Source organism: Heloderma suspectum, chromosome 2, assembly GCF_057233095.1.
Source record: "Heloderma suspectum isolate Gila_16-S chromosome 2, 16-S_ref, whole genome shotgun sequence".
In the NCBI taxonomy this organism is placed as follows: Eukaryota; Metazoa; Chordata; class Lepidosauria; order Squamata; family Helodermatidae; genus Heloderma; species Heloderma suspectum.
The window spans coordinates 160,915,824-160,940,276 of record NC_139459.1 but is presented as its reverse complement, the minus strand read 5'-3'; the positions used below and the strand labels follow the sequence as shown (position 1 = coordinate 160,940,276).

The window sequence follows — 24,453 nt, the reverse complement described above, 5'->3', positions numbered from 1 at the left end:
CATCACAATAAGCCATAGTTAAACAAGCCAGACTTCATAATTCAGCAACAAACCATGGCTTCTATTTGTGGTTTGTAGCGGGTTAACAAACCATGGCTTATTTGTGGGTATGGGTTCAGACACAGTGGGCCAGTTTGCATGACCCAACAGCCCATTGTGGGCTTATTTACCTTCAAAAAGCTGCAGCATGTGCCAGCTGCCGTTATGAATATGCAACCCCCGGCCAGGGGGTTGTTGCGTCAACCAAACTCGGCCGACAAGGGTTATTTGAGGGCTAAACTACCCTTCCATGACCTTACAACAGACCATGGGTTGTGCAACGGTTGTTTAGTGCATTCGCATGACGACGACCCCTGGTTGGGGGTTGCATATTCATAATGGCAGCTGGCACACACTGCAGCTCCTCAAAGGTAAATTAACCCACAGTGTGCTGTCATGTTGTGTGAACCAGGTCAATGACAAACCACCATGGTTTGCATTATGTGCGAACCAGCCCAATGTTGGAATGATACCAACTCCTTTTTTAAGGCATAGGTGTAGTCATGCCTCTCCCAAATCATTATTTTTTCACCTTTTCTTCTGTACAAATGATTTGTTTCCTAAATGAAAATAGACAGACTAGACTTTCAGCCAAGCTGGTTAATTGATTTCAGTCACGATGAGAAATCCAGCAGTCCCCCTCGCACTCCTGGGTCTTTGCCTTCCTATCCAACAATATCCCCAGCTGCAAAGCTCCCTTACTAGTCCATTCCACTCCTGTCATGAAAACACAGCCTTTACCTCTGTACACCCAGCCCCTCTTTCCTTACAGCCCACCTCTAGATCATTTATGTCTCATCTGCCCCTTCAGGTCCCTATTTCTTGCTGCTGGCCTACAGTCTCCCATTTCTCCGGGGCAGGGCTAGTTTCAAGAAGTTACGTGTATGCTTTGAAGGTAGCCACTTTACTATTTTCGGGGCTCTAGTGGCTTTCCTGGACTTCCCCACCACTCAATGCACATTGAGGAGCAGGACTGCTGCCTCTACCTGGTTGTTCCTTTTTGTGTATGTGTGCCTCTCTGTCTTGCTGTGTGTGAAAGAGGGGGTGGGCGGGGGGAGGTTCATTTACTGTATCTAATTTCCTGCCTGACATAAGCTGTATTCAGGCATTCAAATTACCCACGTGATGAGGGAGAGCGGGAACAAGCATGCTAGCTCGGCCCCCCTCCATCACCATTCTCATTGCCCTTGGAGGCAAATGTCTACATTGGGGAGGTGGAGACTCCCTACGGAATTTAGAAAGTTGGGAATCAAGGTTCTAAATCATGCAATTCTACATGAGAAGAAAAGGGTTCCTGCCACAGACATTTGCCTCCATGTTGTACAGAGCAATGAGATGGTAACCAGGGTGGCGGGGGGCAGGTGTGGGGGATGGAGCTAGTGCACTTGGCCTTGCCCTCCAAATTACAGTAATTTGGGCACCTGAACAGGGCTCCTGTGTTTGAGAGAAAGAGTATTTCTTTGTGCCCACTGTCCATTTGTGTGTGCTTCAGTTTTGATATGGATCTGGATTAAGTGATTAAGACAGGGTGGCTACATTTGTGCGTGAATTCTCTGCCACTGATTCACTGATTGGGATTGGCCTTGGCCTCAGTTCATTTCCCTCACTACTAACTAAAACTAGCTCCTATAATCTGGTGCTAGAGTAAAGAGCTTCTGGGCCAGAAGCGGTGGCTTCCGGGAAGATTTGAGCCCTTCTTAAAAGTGTGTGTTTGTTCTTTAAATTAAACCCAGGTCTTTTTGTAGCTCGCCTGGTACATATTTATGGCTTGATGTTCGAATCCCTAATCTGCAGTAAATGTACATCTACTGACTTACATTTGTGTAGACAGGTCACCCCCATGTACAGAAGGCAGTTGTGACTGCCTCCATGCATTGGCTGCCAGTTTGCAAATAGCTTTGCTCCAGACCACCATTTTATGACTGGTTGAGCCCCAGGACATAATTTTGCAGTTGACTCTACTGCCAGGCCACCATTTTGATATTAGACTCTTGAGCTCTGGTGAAAAAAAGAAAGTAGAAATCACAAACCTGAAGCCTGCCTATGCCTACATTGGATGGTGTCTGAACTGATCTGTAACACTATGGATTCTTTTACTTTTAGCTTGAATTTAAATAGCAGCCACCCTCTAAATACTTGGATCTCCCCAAAGGAATCATAGTTCCAGTATTTTAAATGTATCAAAATCAAAAAAAGGCTACAAGCAGAAGTTTAGATTCTTGCCTACTCTTGTGAATGGGTCTCCATTATAAAACTGATATAGATTTCCCATTATAATCTAATGTTGTTCACATTCCTCCTTGAATATTATCTTTTTCATTAAAGGGTTGCATCAAATTGAGCCCAATTTTTAGGCAGCTCTCTGTGCATGATTTTGGCCATGGCAGACAATTCTGCTATTCAGCGATAAATAGTTTATTAATAGCATTCCAGCCAGTTTATATGACTTATTCTATATTTTTCAGAGGCGTGCTGCCGATAATTTAAGAAGGCATCATCAGTATCAGGTAACCAACCTGTTCTTTTACTTATTACTTGAAAGAACTATGTATTTTTAACTTAGACTAGGAATACCACAGCAGGATGAAGATTCAATTTCCAGCATGGATACTGAAGTTCAGCTGTTCGGAACAATTGTTCCAAACCCACCTTCTATCCAATGCTACCCAATATATTTTCTGTCAGAAAATAAATACATGATAGTGCTTTGATGCACAAATTCTTGTGAAGCTAGCCAGGGGTTTAAGAATGGGAGTGTGCAACTGAATATATGTACATTCAGATGAACACAAAACTGAACGTAATGGACATCCACCTTTGGACTCACCCCTAGCTTAGACTGTTTTCAAATGTGACATTAAAAAGCACCTTTGAAGCCTCTTCTGTGCTATTTTTGGTATGTGTACATGGCCATGTTCATGTACAGTCCAGACCAGCCGTGCCAGGCTGGCTGGAAATGGTGAGTACATCCAAAGGGCACCAGGCAATGGAGGTTTACATTCACTTTCTAGATTTATTTGAGCACAAACCAATTTTTAGATCCTGTATAAAAAAACGAATCAGGAGAAAAATGGAGGAATCGAGCACAGCACTTTTTCAAAGGATTAAAAGAAAGAGAATCTGGGGTGAACAAAAATCAGTCGATTCAAGTTGCAGATTAAAATTCACTATCAGAAAGAAAGAAAAACTCGCAACTGTAGGAAAAGATGAGCAATGGAGCCAGTTCCCCTGAGAAGTTCTAATATTCTGCTTGTCTATGGCTGCAGTACTCTGCACATTTACTTGGGAGTAAGAGCCACTGCACTCAGTGGAATCTGCTAGTGGGTGAATATTCATAAGTTTGGGCTGTAATAACTACGTTTTTGTTATTTATTCACTACATTTATATCCTGCCTTTCCTTCAAGGTGCTCAGGGTCACATACATGGTTCTCCCACCCCTCGGTTTATCCTAACAATAATCCTGTGAGGAGGTAGGTCAGATTAAGAGTAACTGGCTCAGGGTCACCCAGTGAATGTCATGGCTGAGTGGGGATTTGAACCTAGGTCTCTCAGGTGAAGTGGTTGAGGAAGACTTGGGCCCATGCAACCCTGTCAACTCAAGGAGGCTCTAATAAATTATCCTGGAAGTCCTTTCTAGTTCCTTTTTTTGCTGGGGGGCGGGGGAGTAAGACTGCTGAACCCTCTTGGGCTCCTGCCTAACCTTCCAAGACAGCAAAAAGAAATGACCTCAGTGAGAGGGAGCAAGGAGGAAACTACAGCTATTAGCTACAGCTTTCAGAGCCTTTAGCTAGAACCATCTCTTCTTGGACAGCAGTACAGACATCTTTTATATCAGGGATAGGCAACTGGTAGCCTGGGGTTCCAATCCAGCCCCTAAGAGTTTCCAATTGGCCTCCCAGCATAGTCACATAGTCACTGATTCAAGATTGCGACTATCTCACATGCATGCTGTTTAGCACTGCAGCTACTTTCTCCCAACCGTGACAGAACCTTTTCCTCCCTGATGTAAAAAGGAAGAGATGCTGTGTCACACACACAGTTTTTCCCTTATGCATCTTGACTGCTGATTCCTGCACACGAGTCAAGTCACAGCTCAGTGAGAAAGAGCAGCTGAGATCTATGACAGACAGAGCCTTTACTGCTCAGAGAGGACAAAGTTAAGGAGCCCTTTGCCTGTGTTTCTGTTTGGGCAAGAGTGAGCCACTCAGCAGAACTAATATTGTGGTCCTTCAGCTCAATTCAAAACACAGTCCCTGTTCAAAATTAATTTTAGATAAACGAGGGCTTTATATATAATACTGTAGCTTTGCCCATAACTTGAGATAGTTCATGTTTCCCTGGGTCCTACCCACTCTGCCTCACCTCATTTTCCCACTCCTGTGTGGTTGAATCTGGTTCCTGGGCAGCTGACCAGACCCTATATTTTCTATAGTGATGTAACTTAAAGCCAAAGCAAGTGTAATCTCTGGTTCATCAAATGTCGGCACTGTTCTTATCTTTCAGGAGGTCATGAGAAACCTGGTTAAGAGATACGTGGCAGCCATGATAAGAGATGCTAAAACTGAAGAGGGGCTGACAGAAGAGAATTTTAAGGTGACTGTTGTTGTATTGGATGGCTTAATAACAGTTGATCAGAATACCGCAGAGCTTCATCATCGAAGATATTCCCCACTGGGAGTTCAGTCAAGTGTGAACTCATCTACATAAAAGTATACATTTAATACATTTTAATGCAGTTGTAACATAAAGTTTCTATGCTAAATATAAGAACATTATATAGAAATATAGCTGGACAGTGTGGTTTAAATAGAGTCCAAGACCTAGAAGCAGAGCCATTTGGGTGTTTTGTGAGAAAAATCTAAATGGCACCCCTTCCTCCCATAATTAACTTGGGGCACAATCCACTGGGCCATTTTTTTTTTTGTACAAGAACCTTTGAAATGAAAGGTCGCTGTGTAGCTGCCACAACATAGTACTGTTATTTAGCTCCTATACAGTTCAGTGGAGCTTGTGCAGAAGAGGATAGTGCCCCATAGTTCAGATCTAACAGTTTCCCCTCTCTACCATCCTTAATTTTGCCGTAAAATCTGTTGCCTGAGGGGATCATCTCTCCCTACCAGAGCTAGGGCTGCCCCTGCCTAGAAGGCCTGATGGAAGTGCAAGCTTCACCATGGAATCGCTGAGTAACCTTAGGCAAATGATGTCTTGGGGAGATCATAGGTGCATAGCCCATTGCATAATTAAATTTATAGGTAAATATCCCTAAATGGGATATCAGAATATTCTTTGAGTGAACTGTCAGGCTACCATGACATGAGACCATGGGTGTCAGGCAACCCCAGCCAAAATTGTCACTCACATTTGCTATCCACAGGTACAAATCTAGGAGTGCAGTTGTGAAAATGCCATAGAAGATGTCACCCTTTTCAGCAGGCCTGCACACCCTGTGACCCACCAAGTCTAAGGCTTGATTGCAGGTTAGCACATAGCCGGAGACTCACTATCTCTCATGGCTGTGCTAACTGCCTGGGGCTGCAAAAATGGGGTTATTGAGTACCTGGCAGGTCACAGTACATGGATAGATGGTGGCCTGCATCCAGATTCGTGGGTCTTCAGAAAATAATACTGAGTAAAACTAAAGTACTGAGTAAAATGTTTACGTAGACTAAGACGTGCCAAAATAAGGAACGCAAATGGCGGCGGCCATGGCCGCCGCCATTTGCGTACACACATTTTTTGTTTTTTTGTTTTTTAAGTCAGCCGTGATAGGCTACGTAAACATTTACATAGCCTATCACGGTGTTTTTTTAAAATCTAGCCATGATAGGCTACGTAAATCTTTACGTAGCCTATCATGTGTTTTTTTTGTTTGTTTTTTTTAACTGGAAATGGCGGCGGTGGCAGCTGGTCGGAAGACCGACCGCCGCAGCCGCCGAGCCGCCACCCAAGCCGCTGCCGCCAGGAAGATCCACCCAAGGTAAGTCCCATCCCGGGGGGGTGCCCTGGCATTCGGCCTCCCCAAGATCCGTGGCGGAACTTTCGTACATCCCTACTTTCTAGACCTATTTGATCACAACTTCCAGAGAGTCATGTTAGTCTGTTACAGCTAAAGCAACGAAGAAACTGTTAAAGACTCAGATTTATTGTGGCATAAGCTCTTGTAGACTAATGCCCACTTCGTCACATGCTTGAAATGTTGGGGGGGGGGTGTATTTTACATATACAATTGTAAACAATGGAAATACTTCATGGCCATTTGGCCCTACTGTTACAATTTTGTTCTCTTTGCACCCGTGAATGTCAGTGTGTATTATGCCACAGTAAATCTGTTAAGCTTTAAGGTGCTGCAAGACCTTGGCCTAGAAGAGCTGTTATCTCTTCTGTGTTAGGAGAAATTAACTATCCTGTTTGTATTAGAACTCTTTTCCAATAATGATCAAGTTTAATCTCCACTCAGTATAACTTTTATTTGTAGTTTAACTTGGACATAGATGAGACACGTGTAGTATAATAGTATAAATCTTTATTGTTTAAAGCCAAAGGTCATCACTATTTCAAGTTAAAATAACAATTAAAATACATGAGTAAGAGACCAGAAAAAAAGAAGAAGAAAATAGATAAAGTACATTACAGTAAAAATACAAAGGAGGAGAATTAAAATTTTTATAGTAAAACAAGAAAGTGACACTTCCCCCCAGGACAATACCATAGGCACAAGCCTTCCCATAAGATTGGCTGGCAAGAGCAGTTAAATGCCTTGCCCTCAGTTTCCTGGCAGCACAAGCAAATTTGGCAACCTGTAGCATAATACAATCATCATTACCTGCCAGCAAAGACTAAACCTGTTCCATAGGGGATCTATTTTCCAAAGAATTAAGAATATTAGGGGTGTACGAAATCCCCCTTACCTGGCTCCACCGGGTTCCGCTGGGAGGGGAGGCGCTCCGTCCCTCCCCCCGGAATCCTGGCCAGCCAGCTCCCGCTCCACAGGGATTCCGCGGCGCCGCCGGCTGGCTCCACCAGCAGCCAGACATCCGGCCGCTGGCTAGCAGGGACGCAAACGGCAGCGGCTGTAGCCGCCGCCGTTTGCGTCCCTGTATTCAGCCATGATAGGCTATGTAAAGACTTATGTAGCCTATCACATCTGGGTTAAAAAAAAAACAACCCACAAAACACATACGCAAATGGCGGCGGCTATGGCCGCCGCCATTTGCATTCCCTATTTTTGGTTGTCTTAGTCTACATAAATATTTACGTAGACTAAGACAGCGAAACTAAGGGGGAACGCAAATAGCGTAGTGGACGCTATTTGTGTTCCCCTTTATTTTCACCGTCTTAGTCTACGTAAATATTTACGTAGACTAAGATGGCCAAAAATAAGAAATGGAAATGGCGGCGGCCGTAGCCGCCACCATTTGCGTACGCATTTTTTTGTTTTTTTAACCCAGATGTGATAGGCTACGTAAGTCTTTACGTAGCCTATCATGGCTGAATAAAGGGATGCAAATGGCAGCGGCTACGGCAGCTACCATTTGCATCCCTGCTAGCCAACGGCCGGATGTCCAGCTGCTGGCAGAGCCGGCCGGCCGGCAGCTCCACAGAATCCCCACGGAGTGGAGCCAGCCGGCCAGGATTCCGGGGTGAGGCACAGAGCACCTCCCCCCCCGGCAAGGATTCCTGGGGGAGGGACGGAGCGCCTCCCCCCCCCAGCGGAACCCAGTGGAGCCAGATAAGCGGGGTTTCGTACACCCCTAGATTCGTCTGGCAGGATTTGTTCTTGACAAATCCATGTTGGCCTCGAGTAATCACTGCATTGTTTTCAAGGGGCTTACAGGATGATTGCTTTATAATCTGCTCCAGAATTTTCCCAGGGATTGATGTCAGACTGACTGGTCTGTAGTTCCCAGGTTTCTCCTTTTTACCTTTTTTGAAGATAGGGACAACATTAGCCCTCCTCCAGTCATCTGGCACTTCACCCATCCTCCAGGATTTCTCAAAGAGAATAGACAGTGGTTCTGAGAGTTCCTTTGACAGTTCCTTTATTACTGTAGGATGCAGTTCATCTGGCCCTGGAGATTTGAACTCATCCAGAGTAATTAGGTGTTCTTTGACCATATGCCTATCGATCACAAGCTGCAATCCTGCCCCTTCAGCCTGTACTTCGCCTTTGCCAGAGGGTGTCATAGACCCTCTTTTGGGAGAAGACTGAGCCAAAGTAGGAATTGAGCACTTCTGCCTTTTCTTTGTCATGACTTCTAACAACAACGTCTGTGGCACTTAACACAGAGAACACTGGTTGTCAGTAGCCTCCAGCCCTTCACCTTCACTTCTAGGGATGTACAAAAGTTCCACCACAGATCTCGAGGAGGCCGAATGCCAGTGCATTCGGCCCCCCGAAATCAGTGGCGGAATGGCCCGCCACACCCCCCCCCGGGACTGGACTTACCTGGGGCGGATCTTCCTGGCGGCGGCAGCTCCGGCAGTGGTTCGGCGGCGGCGGCCAGTCTTCCGACCATCTGCCGCCGCCATTTCCAGGTTAAAAAAAAAAAAAACGTGATCGGCTACATAAAGATTTACATATCCTATCACAGCTAGATTTTAAAAAAACACCGTGATAGGCACGTAAATCTTTACGTAGCCTATCACGGCTGACTTAAAAAAAAACCAAAAAAAGCGCATACGCAAATGGCGGCAGCCATGGCCGCCGCCATTTGCGTTCCTTATTTTGGCACGTCTTAGTCTACGTAAACATTTACGTAGACTAAGACGGCGAAAATAAGGGGAACGCAAATAGCGTAGACTCTACGCTATTTGCGTTCCCCTTATTTTCGCCGTCTTAGTCTACGTAAATGTTTACGTAGACTAAGATGTGCCAAAATAAGGAACGCAAATGGCGGCGCCCATGGGCGCCGCCATTTGCGTACACGCGTGTGTTTTTGGTTTTTTTTAATCAGCCGTGATAGGCTACGTAAAGATTTACGTAGCCTATCATGGCTGACTGCAGGGACGCAAACGGCGGCGGCTATGGTCACCGCCATTTGCGTCCCTGCTAGCCAGCGGCCGGATGTTCAGCTGCTAGCGGAGCCGGCCGGCGGCTCCACAGAATCGCTGCAGAGCACAGCCGGCCGGCCAGGATTCCGGGGGGGGGGGAGGAACGGCGCGCCTCCCCTCCCCGCGAGGATTCCGGGGGGAGGGACGGAACGCCTCCCCCCGCACCAGCAGCATAATCCCCGAAAGGTAAGTGATTTTTGTACATCCCTATTCACTTCCCATAGTATGGGAAGTTCTAAAGCTGTGACCAGATAGTAAGTGGTCATCTCTATTTCCTCCATTGGGTTGACTTCAAATGAAACTGTGGGCCCATTGTTCAGAATTCATATTTGTTCTTTGAGTTGTGGTGTGAGTTAAGAGATCTTTCATATTCCCTATATTTTTTCCTCTGATTTATAACACTCAGAAGGGATTTGTCAGAATTGACCAGCAGGAACTTAGGTACTATATTAATTCAGAAAATTAGGTATTATATCAATGGGTCACGGTCTTGAAATTTGACCTCAGCCATTTGTCATAAGCTTTTATTGGAGTCCAATAAAAAGTCTTTCCATAGCTATTCTGTAGCAATCGTGTCAGTCATCATGAACATGACAAACATGGGTAGGGATATATTACCCTCTTTGGGATAGAGGTTCCAGCCACATTGACACAAAGTAAGAGGATTTGTTAAAAGTTCATAACCACTATAGTTTTTATGTACCTCCCACAATTTCTTCTTAGACTCTACAGTGTAGAGAGACTGTATTCACCTTGTGTGACACATCTGACTGAAGGGTGGGGGCCTGGAGCTACCATAGAATGGCTTCAATTTTACTTTTATGGGATTCCCCACCCTTAACACACACATCCCACAGCTACACTGCACCCCAACCCAAATTTCAGTTCTCAAAAGCTGAAAAGCTCACAAGTAGCGAGATACTTTTTCAAATCGCAGTTATGATAATTCAAGATGGTAATAGAATCATAGAATAGTAGGGTTGGAAGGGGCCTACAAGGCCATCGAGTCCAACCCCCTGCTCAATGCAGGAATCCAAGTCAGCCAAATCCAGGTCTTTCAAAATCAAATCCTTTCCTGTTAATTATAGTGTTTTCTAAGTTTAAGTGTCTCTCATTTTTTCTAAAACTGTAGGAGTTAAAGCAAGATATTTCCAGTTTTCGCTTTGAAGTCCTGGGTCTGTTAAAAGGAAACAAATTGTCTAATTTGCAGTCCTCAAAAATCAGCAGAGAAGCCTTTTCTTTGCCAGAATCGGATGAAGGAAGTGAAAATGGAGGAAATGAGAAAGTTACGAAGAAAAAACTTAGCCTTTTTGACATAACTACAATGATTCACCCCAGAGCAGTGGCCAGAGCCTCTGATGCACACAGTCAGAGCAATGGGTCAGCAATGATGGCGACGGAGTCCACCAAGGAAAAGCAAAAGAAAGTAAACTTTGTGACTGATGTAAAGAAGTTTGGTTTCTTTCATAGACAATCAAAAAACAGCTCTACTGAGCATGAGCACAGCACGAACAGAATCTACTCCATTTCTGAAGAGGTTTCCCGTCAACAAGCAGAAGAACAACGTGAGAAAGTCACTGAGCTGGGAGAGAAAACGTTGGTTGTGAACTGTGAACTCAACATTCAGGGTCCCAAGGAAAAGTGCACAGTGGCCACTTATAAACAAGCTAAAAATGAGACTTTGGTTTCTAAGTTAGATGGGAAAGCTGCTTCTTCTGAAATGAAGAAGACCAAGGCACAGGACACTGATCTGCCCATACCAAAGGATTTACTGGACAATGAGCAAGACTTCAGTAGTGACTCTAGTGTGAAACAAGATACAGTTGTTCAGGACACTTACATGACAACAAGGTTGTGATGAGTGCAGGCAGAGCCTATACAAATATATATACTGAAAAGCCCTTTGAGGTGGGGATATTTAAAACTAAATCAGAAAATACAGAATGAAAGCAAGAACTTGTAATATAATTCTACGAAGGAAAGTAAATAGAAGAGCCTTCTGTTTTGTAGCCTGCTTTAGCTTTCACAATTTCTTTTACATTTTTTTATTAAATGGGAGCATCTTGTATTCTTGTACTGTTGCAATAACCCACAGAAACTTTTTAGCTATCTTTTTCAATTTGAAATAAATGCAATTTCTCTCTTGTGATAGTTAAAGCCTATGGTAAATATTTTTCTATGCAAATAAACGTAGCTTAACTGAGGTGTGAGCCTTTACTAACCTTTTTTAGAATTCCTGAGGATGATGGTGGACACAAGGATCATACATGTTTTCTGTCCAAAAATTATTTCACTTCTTAGAAATTTATTTAAGTTATAAATAAAATTTGAAACCAACACCAAACTGATTTATTGAAAACGGTTAAAATCCATAATATACTAGTAATCATTTTGCTAATTCTGCTTCTAAACCCAATTAGATATGACCATTTATGCACATAAAATTTGCAAATTTGTAAACTTCCCATACAGCAAAATAAAATGTGATTACTTCATTACTGGGAGACACCCATATCAAAGCAACCTTGCTCATGCATTTTGATGAAAAATGGGTTTATCCAGCCTTGCCAACAAATCCACAAAAGCTACTAGTCTACAAAAATGTTTACTGTCCTGCCCTTACATACATCCCTCTGTGGCCTGAAAGAAAAAAAAGAGCCACCATTTTAAGGCTTGCCTGCCTGCCTGGTCACTTGGAAGCATTCTGTCTCTCAGTGGAAAACGTAGAAGTGGCTATTTACGAGCCTTGATTAATCAGTGCACTGTGCTCTTGAGAGGAATTTATATTCACTTCTGCTTTCCTAATTCCAGTGTATTTCATTAGTATCACAAGACTACTTAACAATAATCCCTTTGATGTATTATCAAATTATGATGATCACTGGAAATCTGAACAAGATCAGTCTCCTTACTGAGATGTTGGTGGCCTCCTCTCTAACTGTTTGCACAATAAATATGTTGGCTTTGAAATGTACAGTATTATTAATCTGAGAGTATTTTCATAAGCAATGAGTGATTTACTGTCAGCCAAAATATTTTTTTTTATTAAACTGTCTTGTTTCTTTCTCATCCATGACTGGCATTCTATATTATAAAAAGAGAATAAGAATAAAATAATACAGTCATCCATGACTGGCATTCTATATTATAAAAGAGAATAAGAATAAAATAATACAGTCATATTTGAATATCTATTCTAATAAACTTACAGTTCCACTCTGTATTTCACCATTCACCATATTACACCACTAAGGAGGATAGCAGGTTAATAACAGAACTTAATATAACAAAACATTTTGAAGTGATTATCATGACTTACTTAGCATGGCATGGCAAGGGAGAGAGCAGAGACAATTGGAAGCAAAAAGATTTTGACACTAGTAGAGAGTTCAGAATTGTACTGAAATAAGACTTACTGAGAAATAATTTTCCTGTTGTTGTTGTTGTTCAGTCGTTCAGTCATGTCCGACTCTTCGTGACCCCATGGACCATAGCACGCCAGGCCTTCCTGTCCTGTGCTCTTTCCCGGAGCGTGCTCAAGTTCATATTCATTGCATCCGTGATGCTATCTAGCCATCTCATCCTCTGCCGTCCCCTTCTCCTTTTGCCTTCAGTCTTTCCCAGCATCAGGGTCTTTTCCAGGGAGTTTTCTCTTCGCATTAGGTGGCCAAAATATTGGAGCTTCAGCTTCATTATCTGTCCTTCCAATGAGCACTCAGGGTTGATTTCCTTTAGGATGGACTGATTTGACCTCCTTGCAGTCCAGGGGACTCGTAAGAGTCTTCTCCAGCACCACAGTTCGAAAGCATCAATTCTTCGGCGCTCAGCCTTCCTTATAGTCCAGCTCTCACAGCCATACATTACTACTGGGAAAACCATAGCTTTGATTAGACGGACCTTTGTCGGCAAGGTGATGTCTCTGCTTCTTACTATGCTGTCTAGGTTTGCCATAGCTTTCCTCCCAAGGAGCAAGCGTCTTTTAATTTCATGGCTACAGTCACCATCTGTGGTGATCTTGGAGCCCAAGAAAGTAAAATCTGTCACTGCTTCCATTTCTTCCCCTTCTATATGCCAGGAAGTGATAGGGCCGGATGACATGATCTTAGTTTTTTTAATGTTGAGTTTCAAACCAGCTTTTGCACTCTCCTCTTTCACCCTCAACAAGAGGCTCTTGAGATCCTCTTCGCTTTCTGCCATTAGGGTGGTATCGTCTGCATATCGGAGGTTGTTGATAATTCTCCCGGCAATCTTAATTCCGACCTCTGATTCATCCAACCCCGCATTTCTCATGATGTACTCTGCATATAAGTTAAATAAGCAGGGTGACAATATGCAGCCTTGTCGTACTCCTTTCCCAATTTTGAACCAATCGGTTGTTCCATGTCTGGTTCTTACTGTTGCTTCTTGACCCTCGTACAGGTTTCTCAGGAGACAGGTAAGGTGGTCTGGTACTCCCATCACTTTAAGAATTTGCCAGAGTTTGTTTTGATCCACACAATCAAAGGCTTTAGCGTAGTCAATGAAGCAGAAATAGACGTTTTTCTGGAATTCTCTTGCTTTCTCCATGATGCAGCGAATGTTGGCGATTTGATCTCTAGTTCCTCTGCCTCTTCTAAACCCAGCTTGTACTTCTGGTAGTTCTCGGTTCGCATACTGCTGAAGCCTAGCTTGTAGGATTTTGAGCATCACCTTGCTGGCATGTGAAATGAGCGCAATTGTGCGGTAGTTTGAACACTCTTTGGTGTTGCTCTTCTTTGAAATTGGAATGTAAACTGACCTTTTCCAGTCTTGTGGCCACTGTTGAGTGTTCCAGATTTGTTGGCATATTGAATGCAGCACTTTAAGAGCATCATCTTTTAGGATTTTAAATAGCTCGGCTGGAATACTGTCATCTCCACTAGCTTTGTTGTTACTAATGCTTCCTAAGGCCCACTTGACTTCACTCTCTAGGATGTCCGGCTCAAGTTCAGTGACCGCACTATCATGGCTATCAGGGACATTCAGATCTTTCCTGTATAGTTCTTCTGTGTATTCTTGCCACCTCTTCTTAATCTCATCTGCTTCTGTTAGGTCCCTGCCTTCTTTGTCCTTTATCATGCCCATCTTTGCACAAAACGTTCACTTGAGATCTCCAATTTTCTTGAAGAGATCTCTAGTCTTTCCCATTCTGTTGTTTTCCTCGATTTCTTTGCATTGTTCATTTAAGAAGGCCTTCTTGTCTCTCCTTGCTATTCTCTGGAACTCTGCATTCAGTTGGTTATATCTTCCCCTTTCTCCCTTGCTTTTCGCTTCCCTTCTTTCGTGAGCTACTTGTAAAGCCTCATCAGACAGCCACTTGGCTTTCTTGCATTTCTTTTTCTTTGGGACGGATTTCGTTGCTGCCTCCTGAACAATGTTACGGACCTCCGTCCATAGTTCCTCAGGCACTCTGTCTATCAGGTCTAATCCCTGAAATCTATTCCTCACCTCCACTGTATATTCATCAGGGATATGATTTAGGTAATTTTCCTGACGTACTATCAAATTGCAATAGCTTAGTGTTCATACAGCACTTTTTTGACTGTGCAATTGCTTCCCATACATGCAACAGCTATTTGTAGCCACAGCAGGTTCCTTGTTGTGTTGTCCCCCACAGCAATAGCAAATATGCTGTGTTGTGTTTAGCAGGCAGGGCAGCTTCCCTCTTGCAAAGAACAGAAGTGAAACAGGAACAGCCCTGTCAATAGTCACCATAGCAAGGATTAGTATATGGATCTGCCACCATGACTAAGAAGAGCACAATTCTATACATCCTAACTCAGAAGTAAGTTTCATTGAGTTCAGTGGGGCTACTCCCAGGTAAGTAGGCATAAGGCTGACGCCTTAACAACACAAGCCATACTTTATCAGATCAGGCCCACTTAGCCCAGCTTTCTGTTCCCAACAGTAGCTAGTCAGACGCAGGGCAATCTGGCAGTTCTGTCTCTGAATCTGGAGGTTCCATTTAGTTATCGTAGCACTTGTTATATCTCCTTTACTTCCAAATTTGATAATGCCTTTCGTTGCTTGGCTGCTTGGTGTTGTTTCTTTGGTTTTACTAGACCTTCCATATCATTGAATGACTGATTCCTGTGGGTCAGCCATCTAAAGTAAACAAGTTAATTTATCAGAGGATGTAACAAGGGAGGAGGAGGAAAGTGCTGCATCAGTGTAACAGGAACATAATTGTCACGATGCACATAATTAACTGTGCACACAGTTTGAAACATTCTGAACCATTTCAGATTATTTTCCCCTTATGGAAATACAGCAACTGCTGATGCTTAAAGCAAAAGCTAAATTCACCTTTTATCAGTATGGCACATTGCAAGATTTCTTTGATCCAGTATACGGCTGTGTGACTAGAACAGTCCCTAACTTGCTACCTTTTCAAAATATAAAAGGAACACAAGCAGGATGGAGCCCCAAATGGACACAGAATTGAAAAAAATAGGTGTTGATGTTTTTTGGGGTCCAAATAGCAAGGTATTCTGCGTGCTGGATGTTTCCCAAAGGACAAGCCTGCAGAGCAAGGTACATTGGTCAAGGTTTTCTGCACCACAGGTAACCATGTGAGTCAGCTTAGTGGGAGGAAGCAAAATAGCATGGCTCTTTCTCTTCCACCTCCAGAGAAATGGGGCCCAGTTCATTCATTCATCATCCTGGAGCTAGACATATATTATTCTGTTATTATTCACACAGTGAAAATGCTGAAGAGCAAAAAGAACAGCCCTTCCAATACAAAGCATTAGCCTGAAACACAGTGGCGTTTTGATATAACTGAAAAGCACTTTTCCATTAGAGAGACTATAATTGCTACTTTATATGGTTTTTGGATATTAAAAAAGCATATTGTCTCCTTCTCCACAGGGGTATAAAATTAGTCCTTTAAAAATACATTTCAAAAACATATTTCATTAGCCTGGATTCACACAGTACCTTTGAAGGTACATGATCCCAGGAGGGGGCACAACATTTATATGGGGGTGAGGGGAAGGAGCTGGAATTCTGATTATAAACATAATGAGGTCCCAAAGCCACAATGACATCAAATACACGTTGAGGTATACATGTGCTGGGCATATTTAATCCTACATAAAGAAAACAGATTATTGCATTGGGACAACATTGTTGACACTGGGTTGAGGACTTCAAGGGAGCAGAGAATGGTATTTAATTTAAGTCACTGGAAAACTAGCACCAGTTCATTAACTCACTGAGAACCACAGCTGAAATAGTGTAATGACAGAGTTGTGAAAGCCCCTTCCTTCTATCAGGCGGATAATCTCCCATATAAACCAGAGCCCTTCACTCAAATGCCTGGCCATGTGGAGGCTCCATTTGGGCCATTTATGTATTCTTCTCAGAAAGAATACATGTACAAACTGGGCTGCTGCAGAATTGGCTATTTGCATAATGGCCCTGGATCACATGGGAGTTTATCTGCGCTGTGGAGGAGAATGGCTTACACTGCTGAGTGGTAGAGCACATGCTTTATATAAAGGTTCAACATCTTGCATCTCTCTTTTTTTTAAGTAGCAGGTGATGGAGAAGAGAACTGCTAGAGAGCTGCTGCCAGTCAGAGTAGTCGGTATTGGGCTATCTAGGTGAACAAATAGTCTGGTCTGCTATAAGGGACTATCCCTTACTTTACAGGAAAAGTAAAATGGGAGACATCATTTCTATACCTATATCTGAAAAGAAATGGAATCTTGGGGTTTGGGGAGTAACAAGTAAAGCTATTTATGATAATTTAAAAGAGAAGTTTTATAAATTATTATATTGGGGGGAAATGAACAAAACATCTTAGAATAACATATATGCTTGTTGGAAGCAAGGTTTAGCGGCAGATTATGTACATAGATGGTTGTCTTGTCCAAATATCCCAGAATTTGGACCTGAGTAAAATCAGATATCCAGAGGACTGTTAGATATGAACTAATAATGGATAAGTCTGGCAATTGACACAGTTAATTAAATTATGTGAAATTAATTTCAGAGATGGTAGACATCAAAAACTAAAATTTGTGGAAGAGTTGCATCCTTTCATTGATTTTTGGCAGGTTGGACATAACATTAACCGTTTTGCTATGGTGTGAATGTGATACAAACAGAAGTATCACATTATATATGAATTCACTTAGATTACCTGTAATTTAAGTCAAAAATACCTGTAATGCAATGTAATATATCATTTAAAAAACTGATTTTTTGGCAGGAGTAAAGAAGGATGATTTCCCTGTGACTTGAAAGTTACCTTTGTTTGTGTCTGTTAAGAACATCCTATTAAGGATGTTAAGAAATCCTATTAAGAACTCTTAGACAAAACACAGTAGTCCTTATTAGGCAGACATTTTGGATACAGTTCTAAACTACGATTCACAGAGACAGTGGAATCCCTCCAGAGGCTTGGCAAGGACACAGCACACATCCCTTGGGGGCAGGTGACAATGGTCAGGAATTTGTTCATGATCAAGAAAAAACTCACTGCTCCATTCCAAAAATAATTCACATCTACAGGATTATATTTCCAGGTCTGGTGGAAGAGGGGATGGATGTCCCCTCACTATTTTTAGACAGGGGCTGACCCTTGCACTAGACCAGGCCCAAGGCCTGATGCACTGCTGCCAGCCACGAACATGAGTGAATAAGACCATCATCCAGCATTGATATGCCAATGCAAGGCCTAGCGAGGTCTAGCAATCGCTATTCCTGACCAGTGAGGTAGATGGGACAGGAAGCCCTTCCCTCCTCTCTGTCTCTGTCTCTGTCTCTCTCTCCCTCTCTCTCTCTCTGTCTCTGTCTTTTTGCTTGGGTGGGTCTTGAAGTGGATCTTGATAAGCATCAGACAGGCCTAGAGTTTTAATATTGCATTTTAGTCTTTTATTTTTTGTGAGCCACTCAGATAGCATGCATTATTGGGTGGCCTATATAAATATAGTTAATAAATAATAATAAATTAAAAATAGTAGCAGGTTGATGATAACATCCACCTTCATCAGCATGGTAGGCCTTGGGTCAGGCCTTGTAGTGAAATGTAATCCTGAGTAGTGATTAAGGAAAGAGGAAAGACTCAGACAATGCCTTATTGCATGGAGACTCAAACTAAAATACAGAGAGACTGCAGCACAAGGAAGGTCTGAGAATTATCAGAAGGATTATCTGAACTTTTTGGAGTTTTAGACAACAGGAGAGTTGCTGTCTCTGGGATTCATGAAACAGGCCTACTGAAGCCCATAACTATATGTGTGGAACTCAGGGACCATATGTAGTTGTATCTACTGGAGACAGAGTTATGAATGTGGTATCTGTAAAATACAGTAATAGTCTGAAGGCCAGAACCTTTTTTTTAGTCTGCAATTTTAAAAAAATAAATGTTTGGCTGCTGCAGGATTTACAATGAAAAAAGAGGCTTAAAGACATGCCTCTGCTGGGACTTAGAGTTAGGACTGTGGTGGAAGAGTAAATAGTGTTAAGACCAGCTTCCATTAGCAGCGGCACAGGAACTGTGTAGCCAACCTGCATTCAGGATTTCTGCTTTATAGGATAGGGAAGGGCATCTAGAAAATCTGGCTGTCATGAGGCAGAGCTGGCTGGTGATGTGGCTTTCCTTGATGGTCCTTCCTTGTGCCCACTCTACCCACCACCCACCCACCTATGTTTGCCAGCTTTTGATTCCAGTACGTGCTGTTTCTACTTCTGGTATGTGTGTGTAGAAACTATTCCTATTCATAAAGCCTCACTTATCTGATCACTTATCACATTGCCATATCACATTGTGGGGAGTCGCGTTGTCAGGGACAAGTAGGATCAATGGGATTGTGGCCTTTAGGTGCATTCGGGGGTGGGGGTTACTTATTCACATGATCAGCATTGACTGGGCAGGAAAATAACAAATTGAGTCTGGGCTGAGTGGTTGCCTTCCATATTTTAAAGCTTCACTTACTGAGTGTGGATTATCCCAGGACTGAAAACAAATTTCAGGGCTAAGAGCTCTTGGGAGCGGGGAGACGGTTGTATGCACCACTGCTTATGAAGGGGCACCAAGTACAGGGCTTGGAGCTTGACATATGTCAATATATAACCCTGAGCCCAATGTATATAAAAATAATCCCCAGATTCTTTTCCCCATAGAAAGTATGTACGGAAACAACTACTTAGGTCCTTTGCCTACATTCTGAACTAAACAAGGACTATTGGACCCACAACCTCAGCTCTGCCATGTGAGGGAAAACACAAGTAAATCGCTCTTTCATTCCCTACCCATGATCAACACTTCAGCTGTTGCGGTACACAACGAGAACAGGTGCTTTATCGGGCTTCCCCCCTTAAAATGCAGTTCAGCCTCTTCCTCTCTCACTCAGTTTAACCTCCTGCTCCCAGGATAAGCCTGTGAACAGGACTGGAGGCTTTTCAGAATGCTCCCCGTTGATACTTCAGCTTGTTAGAAAAAGGAGACTCCATAACCATTGGCGTCTCAAGTTACGTAAGAGCCCGAGTGGCGGGAAAATATAGGCGGAGCAAAAAGGGAATCATACTGACGCACTCATGACTAACGGCTTGGTAAGCTGATAGTGACTGTTTATTGGATATTAACTTAGTGAGCTGATGTACTAACTGTTTCATTGGTTACTGGTGAGAACAATAGAAGCGATATGATATAAAAGGCTTTTGCACACGTGTCTCGGGGTCCAGACTGCTCTGCACCCGTTTTGCAAAACGTTCAATAAAATAGTGTTGGATCCACTGCTGCCTGCCTGGCATTCTTTTCTTCTAAACCGAAAGCAAGGACTTTTTATCTAACAATTTGGTGCCGTGACTCGGATCCTGCTTCGGGGCGCGTCCCCTTCGCGCTGAGCCGAGGGGCCGCGGAGGAGAAGTGGCCACAGGCGGTTGTTTTATACTGCCTTCTCCTCACGACGGTGGCGGCAGAAGTGCCTGGGGACCAACGCCAGAGGAAGAGGGAGACGTGATCACTCCTTTTAGGCACCGGCAGTGGATCAATAAAGCAGCTGGACGCAGCTGCGGGCGGGACAGAAGAGGCTTTTGGGGTAAGTGAAACAGCTTACATCAGGGGATAAACGCGGGACGGTGGTGTGTTTGTGATTGTGTGAGACGCCTATGGGCGAAGCGAGTGAGGAGCCCCGATCTGCATTTCCTTACCCCGGAGACGGGCTAGGTCAGAGGAGGGCGAAGCGCAAGAATTGCTGACTGAAATTCCCACCGTCATGGGCGGGTCCCAATCTAAGTCTGCGAAGAAGTCCCATACGCCCTTGGAGTGTTGTTTGCGCAATTGGTCACATTTTAAGCAGGATTATGGAACTAAGATGACAAAGGATCGTCTTGTCTTTTTTTGCACCCGGGAATGGCCAATATTAGAACCCAAATGGCCACCCGAGGGGTCTTTTGACCCAACCTTGGTATCTGATGTGCGAACAATAGTAGCACAGAGGGGAAGTTGGGACCAGTTCCCTTATATTGATTCGTGGGCAACTTGTGTGCCCCTTGGCGGCAGGCCTGCTCCGTGGGTTGTTAAATGCATGTCCCTTGCCCTTCCCATGGTGGTCAAAAGGAAACCACCAAAAGAAGGACCACCCAGGGTCGTGGCCACGGCACCGGAGGACCTACTGCTTCCTCCTCCCTACGGGACAGCCATCGCAGGGCGCTCGTTGCAACCACCACCCTCTCCTGAGGGGCCCGCCCAGCGGTTAGATGCCCCCGAGAAGGACCCCTCTCATGAAATAGTACCGGAGGACCCCACCCCTCTAGTTGAACGCCAGGACACTCTCCAAGATCATCTATATTCCCTAGAGGAAAAATTGGAGGTCCTACAGAGAGAGGCAAAAGGGGGACCTAACTACAACCTGCGAAAGGACCCCCAACCACCGGTGAAGTTCACCTTCCCCATCAGAGAAGTCCCCGACCCTACCGCCCAACATCCTCAAGGGACGATGTTTGTTTATGTCCCATTCACAACATCTGATTTGTATAATTGGAAACAATTTAACCCCTCCTTTGAAGAGGATCCCGGGCCACTCCTGTCTCTGATGGAGAATGTGAGGCTTACTCACAACCCCACATGGGACGATACACAAATGCTATTGAACACCTGTTTTCTCAGCCAAAAGCCAACCATCCTTGCAGGGGCACGAGCCAAGTATAGGGAGGAAAATCCCCAAGCAACTGAGGAGGAGACGGTGGAGGTTCTGCCCACAGGGCGACCCAATTGGGGGGTGGCCACAGCGGCACATAGACGCTTACATGCTGACTATTTTCGACTCATTTTAGCAGGCATGAAGCAAGCCGCGAGAAGGGCCCCCAATTTGCAAAAAGTCCTGACTCTAAAGCAAGACAAAAACGAACCTCCTGCTGTGTTCCTCCAAAGGCTGAGGGAAGCCTTCGCTAAATATACTGACATTGACTTGAATGATCCAAATAATTTAAGGATCCTCACGACTCAGTTCGTGGGAAATAGCTGCCAGGACATCAGAAAGAAGTTGCAAAAAGTTGAAGGAGGGTTGGCAGCTGACTTAGGAGTTTTAGTTGAAGTAGCTCAAAAGGTTTATGAGAGGCGAGAAGAAGAAGAAGGAAAAGAAAAAGACAAGAGGCAGGCTAAGCTCCTTGCTGCGGTTCTTAAACCTGACAAGGAGGGAGCTAGGAAGGGGAGGAAAGGGGGAAGGAAAGGATCTCCCCTGGGGAAAGATCAATGTGCCTTTTGTAAGAAAATGGGGCACTGGAAGCGTGACTGTGAGGCTTTGAAGCAGAAAGAGAGAGGGGAAAATACGGGAGAAGCGCAGAGAGTTCTGTATGAACAGGAAAGAGATTAGGACAGACCGGGGCCCGGCCCCCTCTTAGCCGTCTCTGAGGCAAGACGGGACCCCATGGTCAAAATAAAGGTTGGGGGCCACTCCTACAAAGCCCTTGTGGACACAGGGGCCGCCCTGTCCGTCCTCCCCCTCAGTGAGCCCCCAACGGGAGGTGGGGGGTTCACCACCATAATGGGGGTCGAGGGAAGGGCAACTCAAGTGCCCCTCTCTCGTCCCCTGTTCACCAAGGTTGGGAAAACACACCTAGAACATGCATTTGTCTGTACCCCCTCCTGTCCGGTGGCATTGCTAGGGAGGGACTTATTGACTAAACTCCAAATTGAGATTGCTTTTACTCCTGACGGAAGGATGGAGATACGGCTCCCTAAACAGCAGAGTAGTAACTACCAAATGGCCCTTTTGAAGGTTGCAGAAGAATCCATCCCAGAGGCCACCGAGGACTGGAGCTTAATAGAAAACAGAGTCAACCCTCTAGCTTGGGCCGGGATTGGAGGGGCCTCTCGTGCCAAGTCGGCAGCACCATACAAAATTCCCCTCAAGGAGGGAGCAAGGCCTGTTCATGTGAAACAGTATCCCCTTTCCCGCCAAGGAAAGGAGGGCCTACAACCAGTAATAACAAAGCTCCGAGAAGAAGGCCGGCTCATTGAGATAATGTCTCCCTATAACACGCCCATCATCGCTGTGCCAAAAAGGGGAGGGGGGGGCAAGGGCTACCGCTTAGTGCAAGACCTCCGGCTCATTAATCAGCAGATCGAGGCCCCCCATCCTGTGGTCCCCAACCCACACACCCTCCTTGTAGGAATTCCGGAAGAGCATGCCTGGTTCACTGTCATAGACCTAAAAGACGCCTTTTTCAGCATCCCCCTCCACCCTGATTCAAGGCCTTTGTTCGCCTTTGAATGGGAAAGCCCAGAGGGGGGGTCAAAAGTTCAATTAGCATGGACAGTCATCCCTCAGGGGCTGAATCTCTCACCGGTGGTCTTTGGCCAGCAGCTCCAAAAGGATCTCGAACCCTGGGTCCAGCAGCACTCAGAGGTGCATCTCCTCCAGTACTGTGACGACCTCCTGATTTCAGCCAAGGCCAAGAATGCGTGCCTGAGTGGGACGGTTTCCCTCCTCAACTATCTAGCAGGGGGGGGGTATAAAGTGTCAAAAGAAAAAGTACAGTTGGCCCAACCAACTGTAAAATTCCTAGGCTACCACATAACTAAGGGGACTCGGAGCCTAGGGCAAGAAAGAGTTGAAGTCATCCGTGACACTCCTGTCCCTAAGTCCTCCCGCGAATTGAGGGCCTACCTGGGGCTGACCGGATTCTGCCGACTATGGATAGCAAACTACGGGGAGACAGCGCGGCCGCTGTATGAGGCGCTGCAGAAAGATAGACTGGATAAATGGAAATGGACTAAGGAAATGAATAAGTCTTTTCTCAGTCTTAAAGCTGCTCTTGTGTCACCACCTGCTCTAGCCATACCAAATCCCAGCCGGCCATTTAGACTTTATGTGCATGAAAATAAGGGCATAGCTTCGGGAGTGCTTTGCCAGCGAAAAGGGCCCTCTTGGAGACCAGTGGGATATTACTCCAAGGTCCTAGATGTCGTAGCACGAGGATGGCCAAGTTGCCTGAGGGCAGTAGCGGCAACGGCTCTGGTTTGCGCTGAAGCGGAGAAATTGACAATGGGAGGACCCATTGAAATTTGGGTGCCGCATGGAGTGCCACAAATTTTGGGATCAGGAGGAGGAAGCAAATTTCTCAACCCAGCCCGGCATTCCCGATATGAAATAGGTTTACTAACAAATGAAAACCTCACTTTTAAGGCTTGCTCCAGCTTTAATATCGCCACACTGCTGCCAACATTACTGGGCACAAACGGATCAGGACTCCCAGATCATGACTGCCTTGAAGTATTAGACCTGGACACCAAAGGCCGACCGGACCTTGAGGATGAACCAATAGAGGGAGCCAGAGATCTGTTTGTAGATGGATCTAGCTATATGCTGGATGGAAGGCGCTACACAGGCGCGGCTGTCGTTACTCTAGAGGAGAGTGTGCGTGAGGAAAGGCTGCCTCCTCATTTCTCCGCCCAATCCGCTGAACTGGTAGCCCTGACAAGAGCCCTGCAAGCCAGCAAGGGAAAGCGAGTAAATATTTATACCGATAGCAAAAATGCCTTCGCCGTTGTGCATGCTCATGGGCAACTGTGGAAAGAGAGGGGATTCCTTACAGCAAACGGATCTCCAGTGGCTAATGGCGGCCTAATAGTGGATCTTCTGGATGCCCTCCAGCTACCCTCACAAGTAGCTGTTGTCCACGTCCGAGCCCATGGGAAAGAAAAAGAGGAAAAATGGAGACAGGGAAATCAGAAGGCAGATGAGGCCGCAAAAAGAGCAGCCAGAGAGGGAATCCAAGGAACATTCCTCATTCTACCCAAAAGAAAAGAGCGCCCCACATACTCCCCTGCTGAGTTACGAATGGCACAAGAACACGGAATAAGTCCCTGTGATGACGGATGGATCCAG

The 24,453-nt window shown here is 44.8% G+C and overlaps 1 protein-coding gene across 1 annotated transcript in view; it reads left to right on the top strand.

Annotated features, from left to right (window-relative positions):
- TRPC4 (transient receptor potential cation channel subfamily C member 4) overlaps positions 1 to 12,153 on the top strand; it is a 193,204-nt gene extending 181,051 nt beyond the window's left edge. The window contains exons 9-11 of the mRNA XM_084835473.1: positions 2,505 to 2,546; positions 4,544 to 4,633; positions 10,224 to 12,153. Coding sequence (XP_084691599.1) covers positions 2,505 to 2,546; positions 4,544 to 4,633; positions 10,224 to 10,949 — 858 coding nt within the window. The 3' untranslated portion in view covers positions 10,950 to 12,153. The remainder of the gene's footprint in view (positions 1 to 2,504; positions 2,547 to 4,543; positions 4,634 to 10,223) is intronic.
- The last annotated feature ends 12,300 nt before the right edge of the window (positions 12,154 to 24,453 follow it).